Source organism: Aspergillus brasiliensis, assembly GCF_001889945.1.
Source record: "Aspergillus brasiliensis CBS 101740 unplaced genomic scaffold ASPBRscaffold_2, whole genome shotgun sequence".
NCBI lineage: Eukaryota > Fungi > Ascomycota > Eurotiomycetes > Eurotiales > Aspergillaceae > Aspergillus > Aspergillus brasiliensis.
Genome location: NW_027137443.1, coordinates 1,042,318 through 1,054,528, shown reverse-complemented (window position 1 = coordinate 1,054,528; position 12,211 = coordinate 1,042,318). Strand labels below are relative to the sequence as shown.

At 53.2% G+C, this 12,211-nt stretch overlaps 5 protein-coding genes across 5 annotated transcripts; 3 read left to right on the top strand and 2 right to left on the bottom strand.

Annotated features, from left to right (window-relative positions):
- Positions 1 to 825: 825 nt before the first annotated feature.
- On the bottom strand, positions 826 to 1,340 carry ASPBRDRAFT_116786 (uncharacterized protein; the record flags this gene model as incomplete). Its single annotated transcript, XM_067617015.1, has 2 exons — positions 826 to 1,194; positions 1,245 to 1,340. Coding segments are annotated over 2 exons (465 nt in total), but the record flags the coding sequence as incomplete, so codon positions are not given.
- A 107-nt stretch (positions 1,341 to 1,447) lies between these two features.
- On the top strand, positions 1,448 to 3,427 carry ASPBRDRAFT_143971 (uncharacterized protein; the record flags this gene model as incomplete). Its single annotated transcript, XM_067619220.1, has 2 exons — positions 1,448 to 2,892; positions 2,983 to 3,427. The coding sequence occupies 2 exons, from the start codon at positions 1,448 to 1,450 to the stop codon at positions 3,185 to 3,187; spliced, it is 1,650 nt and encodes a 549-aa protein (XP_067483036.1). The 3' UTR covers positions 3,188 to 3,427.
- Positions 3,428 to 3,750: 323 nt separating this feature from the next.
- ASPBRDRAFT_117264 (translocation channel protein TIM22) lies at positions 3,751 to 4,434 on the top strand (the record flags this gene model as incomplete). The annotated part of the gene is made up of 3 exons (XM_067617071.1): positions 3,751 to 3,834; positions 3,919 to 4,014; positions 4,096 to 4,434. 3 exons carry the CDS (start codon positions 3,751 to 3,753, stop codon positions 4,432 to 4,434), a joined length of 519 nt encoding a protein of 172 aa, XP_067483035.1.
- Positions 4,435 to 5,322: 888 nt separating this feature from the next.
- Positions 5,323 to 6,499, bottom strand: ASPBRDRAFT_117156 (cysteine synthase A; the record flags this gene model as incomplete). Its single annotated transcript, XM_067617056.1, has 2 exons — positions 5,323 to 6,320; positions 6,379 to 6,499. The coding sequence occupies 2 exons, from the start codon at positions 6,497 to 6,499 to the stop codon at positions 5,323 to 5,325; spliced, it is 1,119 nt and encodes a 372-aa protein (XP_067483034.1).
- A 207-nt stretch (positions 6,500 to 6,706) lies between these two features.
- On the top strand, positions 6,707 to 10,776 carry ASPBRDRAFT_143964 (condensin subunit YCG1). Its single transcript, XM_067619219.1, has 2 exons — positions 6,707 to 9,151; positions 9,203 to 10,776. Exons 1-2 carry the CDS (start codon positions 7,103 to 7,105, stop codon positions 10,499 to 10,501), a joined length of 3,348 nt encoding a protein of 1,115 aa, XP_067483033.1. The 5' UTR covers positions 6,707 to 7,102; the 3' UTR covers positions 10,502 to 10,776.
- Positions 10,777 to 12,211: the final 1,435 nt, after the last annotated feature.

Here is a 12,211-nt window from a genome sequence, read left to right as displayed (position 1 = left end):
GAGCTGGTGTGGCAGCGTGGCCCATCCCGTGGCACTGAACTGGTTCGATGGCTGAGGTCCGAAACTGCGCGACTTCATTTCTGCTGATTATATTTCGGGCGCGCATGTGTACTAAATTCTGTTCTGATAGATAGGTCTTTTTGCTGCTTTCTTTTTATTCTTTCGTTCTTTTACTTTCTTGTTGATCTGACAGTGTTTTGTGTTTTGGTTGGAAGGATAATCTTGGACCGTGTATGGACTTTGTGTGAACTATAGCTGGTGTTGGTGGAACTCAGGCGATCTGCGACCTACATGTATGGGTAACCACAATTCGATGTTAGAATCTACTCCGTGATGGATATTAGGAACATAGGAACACATAAGAACGGCAGTACCAGCCGAGCAGACCATCCAGACCCCGAGAAGACGGGTCGGAACGATACGAAGGTTTAAAAATAGGAGCAGCAATTTGGGAGATGAAGAGGGAGTGAGGGAGGGAGGAATGTGGTTACTGAGCCAAGGTAAAGTAGGGACAGTCATCATCTTAACTCTGGGACCACCTCGTGTGCGGGAAGAAACGAGGGAAAAGAGGAATAGAGGCAAAGTTGCAGGTAAATTGGCTGTCAACCACATGAAGAGGAGATTGCTGATCCTCATCATTGATGCTCCTTCAATTCTCCCCCTTGCGTGCATCTCCCCGCATCGTGCAGGCCGATAATGAAATGTGATGGATGATCATGTCGATAGATAATCACATATTATCTACCAAGTAGCCTTGAGTATACAATACACTTCTTCCATCGCCCATCATCATCTACGGGTGTAATTTCGATGGGGCCAACAGCTTCATCTCATCTCCCCTGTGCTTCCCACCCCCTGAGAAAAGAGAAATGAAGGACGCGGTGAAACGCAAGACTGCAGGCGGAAGGGATGCGCGTTGCGACCCGCCATCGCCCATCCACTTCGTCCGTCGCCCGCGAGCTTCGTGGATTTAGTGACCTTCACTAAGACCCGTTGGCTCTTAGCCATGCTTTCGCTCCCTCGGCCAGACCTTTTTTCTCTCTCTTTCTCTCTTGCAGTTCGCATTTTTATTTGATTTGATTTGATTACACTCCTTCTCTCTCTCTTGGCCGTGCTCCTTCTTCCCGGCCCGTTTCTTCTTGCTTTTTTACCCATTTTCCCTTGACCTTCTTCTTCTTCTCTTTCCTCGTGCTCCTTTTCTGCCTCCAACGGCTACATTGTTTATGCGGCTGATTGGCCCATACATTCCTTTTCTTATCAGCCAATTCCTCGTCCTCCTGCCGCCCCCTGGAGGATTCGTCTGTCTCATCACGGGCCCCTGATTGATTGTTTTTATCCTTCCCTGTCGGGCTCGCGAGAGTTTTGCCATGATTCTATCGCTTCAGCTTCTGTAAAACACTCCCCAGGCCCGTCTGATCAGTCTCCATCCTCAGCACGCTGGTCCGTCATGGGGGATTCCCCGGGAACGGGCAGGCCGGGAATGGCTCCGGAAACGTCCCAGACATTGCTGCAGCTGTCGTCGCCCGACCACCTCACCCACCACCACCCAAACCCTCCCACTGAGCATGATCGAACTACCCTTCAGTCGAAGCGATCCTCTTTGCCAGCCCGTCCTCATGGTGCGGCTCGACACGCCAAACGACTGACCCTGAACTTCCCCATCAACATCCCGCCGCCGCCCGCCACCGTTGACCCCAGTGCGAGTGTTGCCTCCCCTGGATCCATGACGCCCGTGACTCGTTCCTCCGCCTACCCCTCGCCGATCCCCCAACTGGGGGCTCCGTTGGCCTTTGACGAACAAGATGATGGCTCGGGGTTGTTGACGGCCATCGCCTCGCAGGAAAGAAGGGTGTTGGAGCTGCGGGAGGAGCTCCATCGTGCGGAGACTGAGCTGGACTCGTTGAAGAAGCAGTGGGCCTCATCAGAGAGGAGCAAAAAGCGAGCGGAGATCAGCTACCGGGCAGAGCCTTTGATCCCGCTGCGATCACCCGATCAGACGCCAGAGCGCTCGCATCGTCGAGACCCCAGTCTGAGCGGCTCCGCGAGCCCCTCGGTGGCGCACGCACGACTCAGCCGGGAGCTGGATCGCCGCCACAGTCTGCGTGCAGCTGCCACTCAAGGCACGACCGTCTCGGCCAATGGACGCCGGGTGTTCCGAGGCTCCCACACGCGGACCCTGTCCTTGCTGTCGCCGGTCTCGGTTTCTGGAGACGGCAGGGCCGCATCGGAGTCGGAGACCAACTCTGTGAATGGCCGTATCGGCCGGTCTCCCCGGTCCGCCACTCTGCCATCGTCGGTTGAGCGCAGTGCGGCGTCCGGCGATTCTTCCAAGCCCACCGAGGACATGATTGCTCACTGGCGAAACACCATGCCTCCTCCGTCTCGCGAGGCGCTGATGCGCACCGGCAAGCAGATGGCGTCGGACCTGCGAGAGGGACTCTGGACATTCTTGGAGGATATCCGACAAGCGACCGTGGGAGAAGAGGGCATCAATGCGACCGAATCGCGGGGCGTGCCGCCCGTGCGCAAGCGGGATTCATCCAGCTCGACATCGCGCAGCAGAGACCGGTTATCCATGCAGGGGGGCAGAACGTCACGCGCAGGGACGAAATATTCTGGTAAAGACTCTAATTCGGCGGACATTGACGCGTCGTTCTGGAGTGAATTCGGCATTGATACAGCTGGGCAGAAGTCCCGGAGCGCTCGCGGAGCCTCCAGTACCCCAAGCGGGCGGATCGAACAGGGCGACTCCCACATCCCCGATGTTGAAGACAACTGGGAATGGGATTCGCCGAAGAAGACACACACCCCGTCATCAAGCCGCTCCACGTTGGAGTCGAAGCAGGACCAGTCGCCGATGACGCAGAGCAGCAGTCCGCGTACAAGTACCAGGTAGGTGTTACTCAAATGTTTTGATCTCTCTCGTCGTAGGCGTCTGTCCTCGTCTTTGTTCTTGACAGTTATACGCTGACTGGGCACTAGTTTTGGCGACTGGCGCGCCCTGCACGAGTCCATTGTTCCCGATCCCAGCGTCTCCGACGGTATTCCTTGGCCCGCGATCACCAAGCTGGCGCCCTCGAAGTTGACCCGGACCGCGTCCAACCTGATGGCCGAATGGGAGCGCAGTCTCTCCCCCGATCGAAAGGAACCCTATTCGCCGATTGACAAGGACGACAAGCGTGATTGATTTTATTTGCCCGATTACTTTTGAATGTGCCGTTCGATTACGGCATGTGATTTTCTCTTCCAATGCTATTGTAAATATGGACACGATATGTGCGACCAAGCAGAGACCGACGGATTAACGCAGGGTTATGAATGTTGCAATACCCTTTACGATGAGCGTTGATTTCACTCTTTTACCTTCTTGCATGTTTTAGAATGTACTTATGTCAGAATGCACTGGCCTTGTAAAATAGCATACTGTTTCTATAACTTTTGTATCAGTAGCTTCCTCAACATTTCAAGTAGATAGTATATAGAGTATCGCGAGATCCCGGAATATCACGTGACACTGCAGCTCTGGCACCTCCCGCGTCCCGTAAAAATAAATTTGCGCCCGTCGCCATCTCCGCAAAAAGTCCGGGGATGCGATAATCGGCCGTCTGTCTACAACTCTACACCACTACCACCGTGTCGCGGAGCTCCTCCAACCACTCCAGCTTTCAACTTGATTTCTCGAGCTCCACCACAAAAGCCTCACACGATAACCCATCATACACAATGAACCCCGCTGGTATGACCACGCCGATGGGCGGCTTCGGCGGCGCCCCCGGCGCAGCAGGACCCAACATGCAGGGTATGAGCGAGCAAGAACAAGCCATGGTGAAGATGGTACGATTTTCTCTTTTCCCCTTCCTCTTCCTCCTGTCCCCGTAGACTTACCGCAAAGAACCAAGCTAATCCATGATGATATAGATGTACTCCGCCATGGAATCCTGCCCCATGAAGACCGTCATGGCCGGAACAATGGGTTTCGGTCTGGGTGGTGTATTTGGTTTGTTCATGGCTAGCGTACGCTCCCCCCTTAACCATTTTCTTCCCCCCCACCCCCCTTCTCACCTTTTTCCTATACTAATGTGATAAATGGTATAGATGTCCTACGACTCCACCTTCACCCCGCAAGGCAAAGCCATCGCCGACCTCCCCTGGAAAGAGCAAGTCCGTCGCGGTTTTAAAGACATGGGCCAGCGGTCCTGGTCCAGCGCCAAGAACTTCGGTGTCGTGGGTGCGCTGTACTCCGGCACGGAGTGCTGTATTGAGGGACTACGGGCGAAGAATGATCTGACGAATTCGGTGGCAGCGGGTTGCATTACTGGTGGTATTCTGGGCGCGAAGGCGGGCCCGCAGGCGGCTGCGGCTGGGTGTGCGGGTTTCGCGGCTTTTAGTGCGGCTATTGATGCGTATATGAGGATGCCGGAGAAGGATGATTAGATTATTCCTTAGGGGATTGGGAATGGGATGGGGAAGTAATGTGAGAGAGGGGGGTGAGGGTTGCTTTGGGTTCATGGGTGGCGTTTGGGTTGGGTGCATTTTATGGCGTTTTGTGATTATGAGCTTTCGGGTGATGTTGTTGATTGACTGATTGATTGATGGAGATGTGGGATTGAGGTATCGATAGACTTGATTGAGGGATTGAGAATTTGAGGGATTGGGGGATTAGGGGTGGTCTCGACTCGACTCATTGTATATTACTACTGTGTATGTATAGAATAGATCTCCATGCAGCAGTCTACTATTGTAGCAAACATTGGGTTCTAGTAGATGCAGAGGACTATTATCCCCTCAATCAGTACTATAGTAAGTGGTAAATGAACCGATGTATGGAATGACGTCAAGATGTATACCGCATATATATACATAGTTTCTAAATTTATATACTGTTCCAAAAGTAGAATCCTTTTTTACTTACTCGTTAACTCCTGACAAATAGTAACTCTTAGTTGGTAGTAACAGCTGTAGATAAACAATTATCTTTATATGGTCCATTGCCACGGATTCCATGGGCCTAGTATGTTGTATTTTAGTGGTGAGAAGTTATTAGTACTGGTTTGCAAAGTATTACAGGGAATGAGAGGAATAATTGGACGATTGGTGTCTAATTCTGTAAGCGAATGTCAAAGATGGGTGAGTTGAGTTCATGATGGGGTATCATTACCACTACTAACAGCTATAGATATATATATATATATATTATATAGCGGGTCTTGGGTATAATGCACCATAAACATATTACTACTACTACTAACTCATTGTCCGGTCCAGTTCAATCGGCTAGAGCATACACATCATGTCTATTCACAAGTTATATCACATTTACATCTAAGGCAGCACAACATAGCGCTCCAAGTGCTTAGGCACCGCGCCACGCAGTCCCTTAGTCTGCAGCCATGTGTTGGAGAACAAGCGATCCGCATAGCGATAGGCACCATCACACAGGATCGTCACGACCGTGTGACCCTTGCCCAGCTTCTTCGCCACTTCCTGCGCGGCCACCACGTTCAACGCCGAGCTCGCACCCAGGTACAGACCCTCCTCGTCCAAGCAGCGGTACACCATCTCGATCGACTTCTCGTCAGGGATGTTCAGCGATCCGTCCAGCAGACCAATATCCGGCTGCAGGTTATCCGTGACACGACCCTGGCCAATACCCTCGGTGATACTGCTACCCGTGCGCTCCACCAGATTCCCACCGCTCTGGATGTAGCTGTGCAACACACTACCCGGGGGATCGGCCAGGAAACTCTTGACTTTCCCGTCACTGACGGTCTTCAAGTAGCGCGTGATACCAGCCAGCGTACCACCGGTACCCGTAGCACACGTGAAAGCGTCGATCTGACCGTTCGTCTGCGCCCAGATCTCCGGACCGGTCGTCTCAATATGCGCCTGGCGGTTGGCGGTGTTGTCGAACTGGTTCGTCCAGACGGCGTTGTCCAGGGACTCGGCGTGCCGGCGAGCCTGGTGGTTGTAGTTCTGCGGGTTGTCGAATGCGACAGCGGGGACGGGGTACACTTCGGCACCGAGCAGGCGCAACAGGTCGATCTTGCCCTGGGATTGGGTGTTGGGCATGTAGATGACCAGCTTGTAGCCCTTGGAGCGACAGACGTGAGCGAGACCGATTCCCGTGTTTCCTGCGGTGCCTTCCACCACGGTACCGCCCGGTTTCAGGAGTCCCTTTCTCTCTGCATCCTCGACGACGAAGAGAGCAGCGCGGTCCTTGACGCTACCTCCGGGGTTCTGGAATTCGGCTTTGCCGAGAATGTTGCAGCCGGTTTCTTCGGAGAGCTTCTTCAGGCGGATGAGGGGGGTGTTGCCGATTGCTAAGAAGAGGGTTAGTATGCGCTTGACGGCGGGTGTAGTATGGGTGCATGAGCATACCTTCCGTCAGGCCGTTGGTGAAGCCCTGAGCTTTGGATACCCGGACATTGTAGGAGGTTGTCGACGCCTCCGCGGCGCGAAGGGCAGTCGTGCCAAACCGCCGGATACTCTGGCGGAACATTGTCAATGGCTCGCTAATTGTCACAAACACAGAACGCCTGGATACGGAGGGAGCATTGCGGCCATCTCCAGATCTCCGGATGCCGATGGTCGGCGTTAGTAAGCTGCGTCACGTGGTCGATGGCGTGATTGCTTCACTGGTGTCTCTCTATTGGAGATCCCAAGGAGTAGCTAACACTGGGGTATGTAATGCAATCTTAATATCCATGAGTAGTAAGATAACGCTAGATAAGCCTTGTGAATGTTTAATGCAACGAACATCACATCCTGTGTAAGCTGCATGTCTACGGAGTATGGAGTACTCCGTACAGCCAGTAATTATTCTGTAGATTGCACACGTGCAGCCCTAGCCCTTATCAGCCTTCCCGTTTGGGCTGTTTGTTTATCCTGCCCCGTGACAGCCTCCGCAATGTTTGGATCGGAACAGCATCAGTCTTTCTCCTGAACAACATCAAGCACTTGCACACGCCAGACACGCCTTGCCACGGAGAACGCGCCCGGAATCATCGATGCAACCGGTTTAGGATGATTTATGACGACTATTGACTCCCGACCCCTTACTGAACTGTCTGAGACGAGACGTCTACCCCGCCATTGAGCCACCATGCCTGGCCGATCCGCCCGTTCCACGTCCACCGCCACGCGCAAGACCTCCGCTCAGCCCTCGCGCGCAGGCTCAGTGACGCCGTCTTTCACTATTCCCGAAGAGCCTGCGCTTCCAGAAGCTGTTCCTACTCTGCGCCGCGATGTATGCTCTCTTTTCGCCGATGCGCAGCGCTCGACAACCGGACACCGCAAACTCGTCGTCCGCCTGAGGAAGCTCCAAGAAGCTTGCTGCGGTATATCCCAGAAGAGCTCCAAGAAGGATGGCAGTAAGTCCCAAGGAGAGTGGTCGCTTCCTATGGAAGAGACGCTGCCCGAGACGGAGTTCAACACCGAGGTCGGCCGTTGCGTCCTTCGCATCCTTCCTATCAAGAAATCAGAGCCGGTCGGAGACCGGATCCTACGCTTTCTCGGCGCATTCCTGGCACTGGCGTCCGAGAAGGATGCAGAGCTATATGCTGCAGATGACGACGATGAAGATATGCAGAATTCACCCGAAACACCAACTTCCCGCCTCACGACCAGTCTGATCAACATAATCGTTCCCCTGCTATCAACGAAAGACAAGACGGTCCGCTTTCGCGCCACTCAAATCATCGCCCACATTGTCAACTCCCTCGAAACGATAGACGATGACCAATATCACGCCATCCGCGGGGGTCTTGTGAAGCGCATTCGAGACAAAGAGCCTGCCGTAAGAGTGCAGGCTGTCATGGGATTGGGCCGTCTCGCAGGCAACGACGACGAAGACGACGATGACAGTAAGGCTGTACTCGAGCGACTCATCGATATCATGCAAAATGATACAAGTGCCGATGTACGAAAGACCCTGCTTATCAACCTTCCTCTGGTGCCGGGCACCCTGAAATATCTCCTGGAACGAGCCCGCGATCTCGATGCGGCCACTCGACGTGCTTTGTACTCGCGTCTTCTTCCCACCCTTGGTGACTTCCGACATTTGTCGCTGTCAATGCGAGAGAAGCTTCTTCGGTGGGGTCTCCGCGACCGAGATGAGAGCGTTCGCAAGGCCACGGGTAAATTGTTCTACGACCGTTGGGTTGAAGACTGTGCTGGCACCAACAGCGACCCCGAAGCTGGACCTACCGGCCAACGCTCCCCACCGAACTTCAACGGGCTTCTCGAGCTTCTCGAGAGAATTGACGTTGTCAACTCCGGAGTAGAGTCTGGCATTGCACATGAAGCCATGCGTAGCTTCTGGGAAGGCCGCCCGGACTATCGGGAGGCGGTCGTCTTCGACGAGCCTTTCTGGGAGAACCTTACTGCCGAATCTGCCTTTATGATCCGGTCTTTCAGCGACTTCTGCCGCGTTGAGCATGAAGGGAAGTACGACAAACTCGCAGACGAGAAGATACCCGAAGTCACAGCCCTTGCTTTCTATCTACACAAGTACATGACCGAACTGTTGCAGCGGAAGAAGATCGCCAAAGAAACCGGTGATGCCAATGATGACGATTCTGTGGAGCAAGAATTTGTGGTGGAACAGCTGCTGCATATCTGCATGACTCTGGACTACAGTGATGAAGTCGGACGGCGCAAGATGTTCTCCCTACTGCGTGAGTCGCTTGCCGTTCCAGAACTACCTCAGGAATGCACCAAGCTCGCGGTCGAGACCCTGAGATGTGTTTGCGGCCCTAACGCCGCGGCTGAGAGCGAATTCTGTAGCGTTGTTCTGGAGGCCATTGCTGAAGTCCACGACACTATTGTGACCGAGGACAGCTTTGTGTCTGCAAGATCAGAAATCAGCGATGCCAGCTCCGCCCGCGGCCGCTCCGAGACTCCTCAGTCCGAGGAAGAGAAGCCTTTCAACAAAGAGGAGGCGAAAGCAAAGGTCCTGAAGGAGATCATGGTCAACATGAAATGTCTGTACATTGCTCAATGCATGCTGCAGAATGTCGAGGGCAACCTCCAGGCCAACATGAACTTGGTGACCATGCTGAACAACCTCGTTGTGCCTGCCGTTCGAAGTCACGAGGCCCCTATCCGTGAGAGGGGTCTCGAGTGTTTGGGTCTTTGCTGTCTACTCGACAAGGTAAGAGCTACTCTCTGAACTGCTTATGACGGTCTACTAACGGTGTTACAGACCCTGGCTGAGGAGAACATGACCCTCTTCATCCACTGTTTCAGCAAGGGTCACGAGGCCTTGCAGGTGACTGCCATCCATATCTTGTGCGATATGCTGACGACGCATCCCTCGTTGCTTGTGCCTGTGGAACAAGCCGATGGTGAGACCGTGGCCCCGCCGGTTTTCCAGAAGCCACTGTTGAAGGTCTTTGCTCGGGCGCTGAAGTCCAGCTCACCCAACAGCGTGCAAACCGCCGCCGCTACGGCCCTGTCGAAGTTGTTGCTCACGAACACGTTCACACCAGCGGGGTCGAACATCCCCCAGGCCATTCAGGAATATAACCAGACCGCCGTCGAAACCCTCCTGCAGTCGCTCATCCTTTCCTTCTTCCATCCTCGTACCCGAGACAACCCTGCGCTGAGACAGGCCTTGGCATACTTCTTCCCGGTGTATTGCCATTCGCGAGTGGACAACACCCAGCACATGCGCAGGGTCGCGGTTCCTGTGATCCGGGCCACTCTCAATGCCGCCGAAGAATATTACTCGCTCGAAGCCGAGGAAGACAGCGACGGCGATATCGACGAAACTGTTGGCCAGCGAGAGCTGAAGGCACTGATGACCGGCGTCGTGGGTATGCTGGCCGAGTGGACTGATGAGCGGCGGGTGGTCGGACTGGGCGGGGAGAGGATCCTTGCGGGTGCTCCGGCCAACGCCAATGCTTGCGGTTTCGTCCACCTCGCACTGGTCAAGGATATCCTCGAGCGGGTGCTAGGAATCAGCACCGGCACCAACCGTTGCTCCAAGGAAGAGAAGAAGCTGCTCTTCTCGCTTCTGAGCAAGCTCTATATTGCTCCTCCTGCGGTCCCCTCGCGGTCCGGATCCCGGGCCCCTGAAGGGGAGGATCCGTTCAGTTCCAGCGTCCGCAGTGCGCAGGGCGAGATCACGCCGGAAAATAAGGAATTGGCGCAGGAGGTGAAGGAGCTGTTGGATGAGACGATCGAGGAAGGTCTGGCCGCCGAGGCCGCCGGGCGGAACGCGCTTGTCAAGGTCAAGAACGCGGTCCTCAAGCTTCTAGCCGCGGCTCACGGAGGCCGCCCGGCCAGCGGGAGAGCGCGAGACGGCATGGACGAAGGCGACAGCGATGTCATGAGTGTGCGGTCGAACATGAGCGTTCGGTCTGGCAGTGTGCGGCCGTCCATTGAGCCCGGGACCATGCGCCGGGGCTTTTCCCTGGAGCCCAGTATCATCGAAGAAGAGGATGAGAACGACGATAGCCGGACGACAATCGTGAAATCGGAAGGTCAAGATGAAGAGTAGTTTACTCGTAGATAGTTGTTGGACTTGGGTTTGGAAATGGCGTTTGAGGATGGTTCACCGGGTGCGATGGGATGGATTGGCTTGACATGGGACGGGCCGTGTAGTTAGGTGTTTGGGTACGAGTGTACATGTCCTACATGATGTTTCTACTTTCTAGTTGGTTGACACTTTAATCTCATGATGAACTTATTACGTGTGGTTGGTGGGCTATCTATTCTGCGGAGATTGTAGGGGAAACGTCAGCCTGGCCCATGGCTGGCTTACATCTGACTGGGGGGAGGGAATCGTGTGATCTGGAACGTGGACCAGGCCGTAGCTTACCGGAGCGGCACTAGTGGCAGTTTTAGACTGGGAGGAGTTGGGATTACCTTGTCATGGCCTGATATGGATGGCGCGTGGTGATAAGTCTGTCGGGATTTGGGGGGAAGATAGCGGAAATACGGAGTCCGGAGTAGATAGTTCTTGGCCTATCGGTCGAGAGGCGGATGTCTTCCCAGATGGACCTCAATCACCTTAAATACTGACTTAGTATATAAGTGATAGTAACTCAATTGATATTAATTGCAAGGCAGAACAAACAACTCGGACTTCCCTTTTGACTACTAATTCGTATCTATTTTACCTGTGGTAATTAATCCAGTCAGACCCAATCACGGAATCCCACCAGCAGCTTTACAATCTTTTTCGGATGCGAAGTCTGGCGGATAGTGGGCCCTTCCCTTTCCCCTAATCATTATCATTGGTCACTTACCCACAGGCACCTCCACGGAACCTCGCGTTTTTTTTTTTTTTTTCTTCCCTCACTTGTTTCCCTTTTGCTTTGGTGTGTGTACGGAGTAACAGATCGAATAATAAATTCAATTGACTTTGCTTTGACATTCCGTTACTCCCTCCTCCTCTCACCCCAAACCTGGGCACAGGCACGGCCATGGAGTATCTGGGCACGCACATGGATAGATATAATTAATTACGGAGTAGGTATTAGAGTATGTAGTTACTTAATAGTATTATTGCCACGGCCCTTTCATGTTAATAGTATCATCCTCATTCCTAGCTGCTCATTGATCTTGCTGCCTGGGGGAAATATTATCCCAGGGTTTAAGGTTAATGGGAATGGATCAGCCTTGGAGTCGAGCTTTCTTTCCCTTTTGGCGGCGGGCGTCGGGTCGGAGATACCGTCAGAGAGACAAAAAAAAGTACCCAACTAACTTCGGGTTTCACTCCGGACATTCCACACATACATACTACACACTTACAAGTAGTTAGGTTTATCTGTCACTGCTATGGTTCTGTCAGTAGTATTACTATTTATATTTGTTTCATAATGGGGGGGGGAACGGAGAGGGGGAATCCGGCATTCCAGAGGGCAGAGAGGCACGATTCAATGGGGAGGAGATGTTCTGTCATTGGCTCTGGGGGGTCACGGTGATCGGGATGGTTCGTTGATTTGACAGGTGATTGTCGTAAGTAAGTAGTTTAGTTAGTAATTATAGTATCTGGACTGTTCGTGTTCTGGTTGGTAAAGTATGGCGATTGCGGGTGTGTGTATAGTATGTATGTGTGTCAATTAAACACAGGCATTAATCATTCTTTGCAGCAGTGTCAGGTTCAGTTGTTCTGTTTCTGACCAGATAGACACCACTGGGAAACATGAAGAATAAATAGTAGTAATGACTTGGACTGAGAGAGTGTCTGTACCAGACCTGTCAT

Excerpts from the sequence above, each read along its gene's own strand:
- ASPBRDRAFT_143964 (XM_067619219.1), top strand. The coding sequence starts at position 7,103 with ATGCCTGGCCGATCCGCCCGTTCCACGTCCACCGCCACGCGCAAGACC. Across the intron at positions 9,152-9,202 it reads TTTGCTGTCTACTCGACAAG|ACCCTGGCTGAGGAGAACAT; the intron begins GTAAGAGCTACT and ends ACGGTGTTACAG.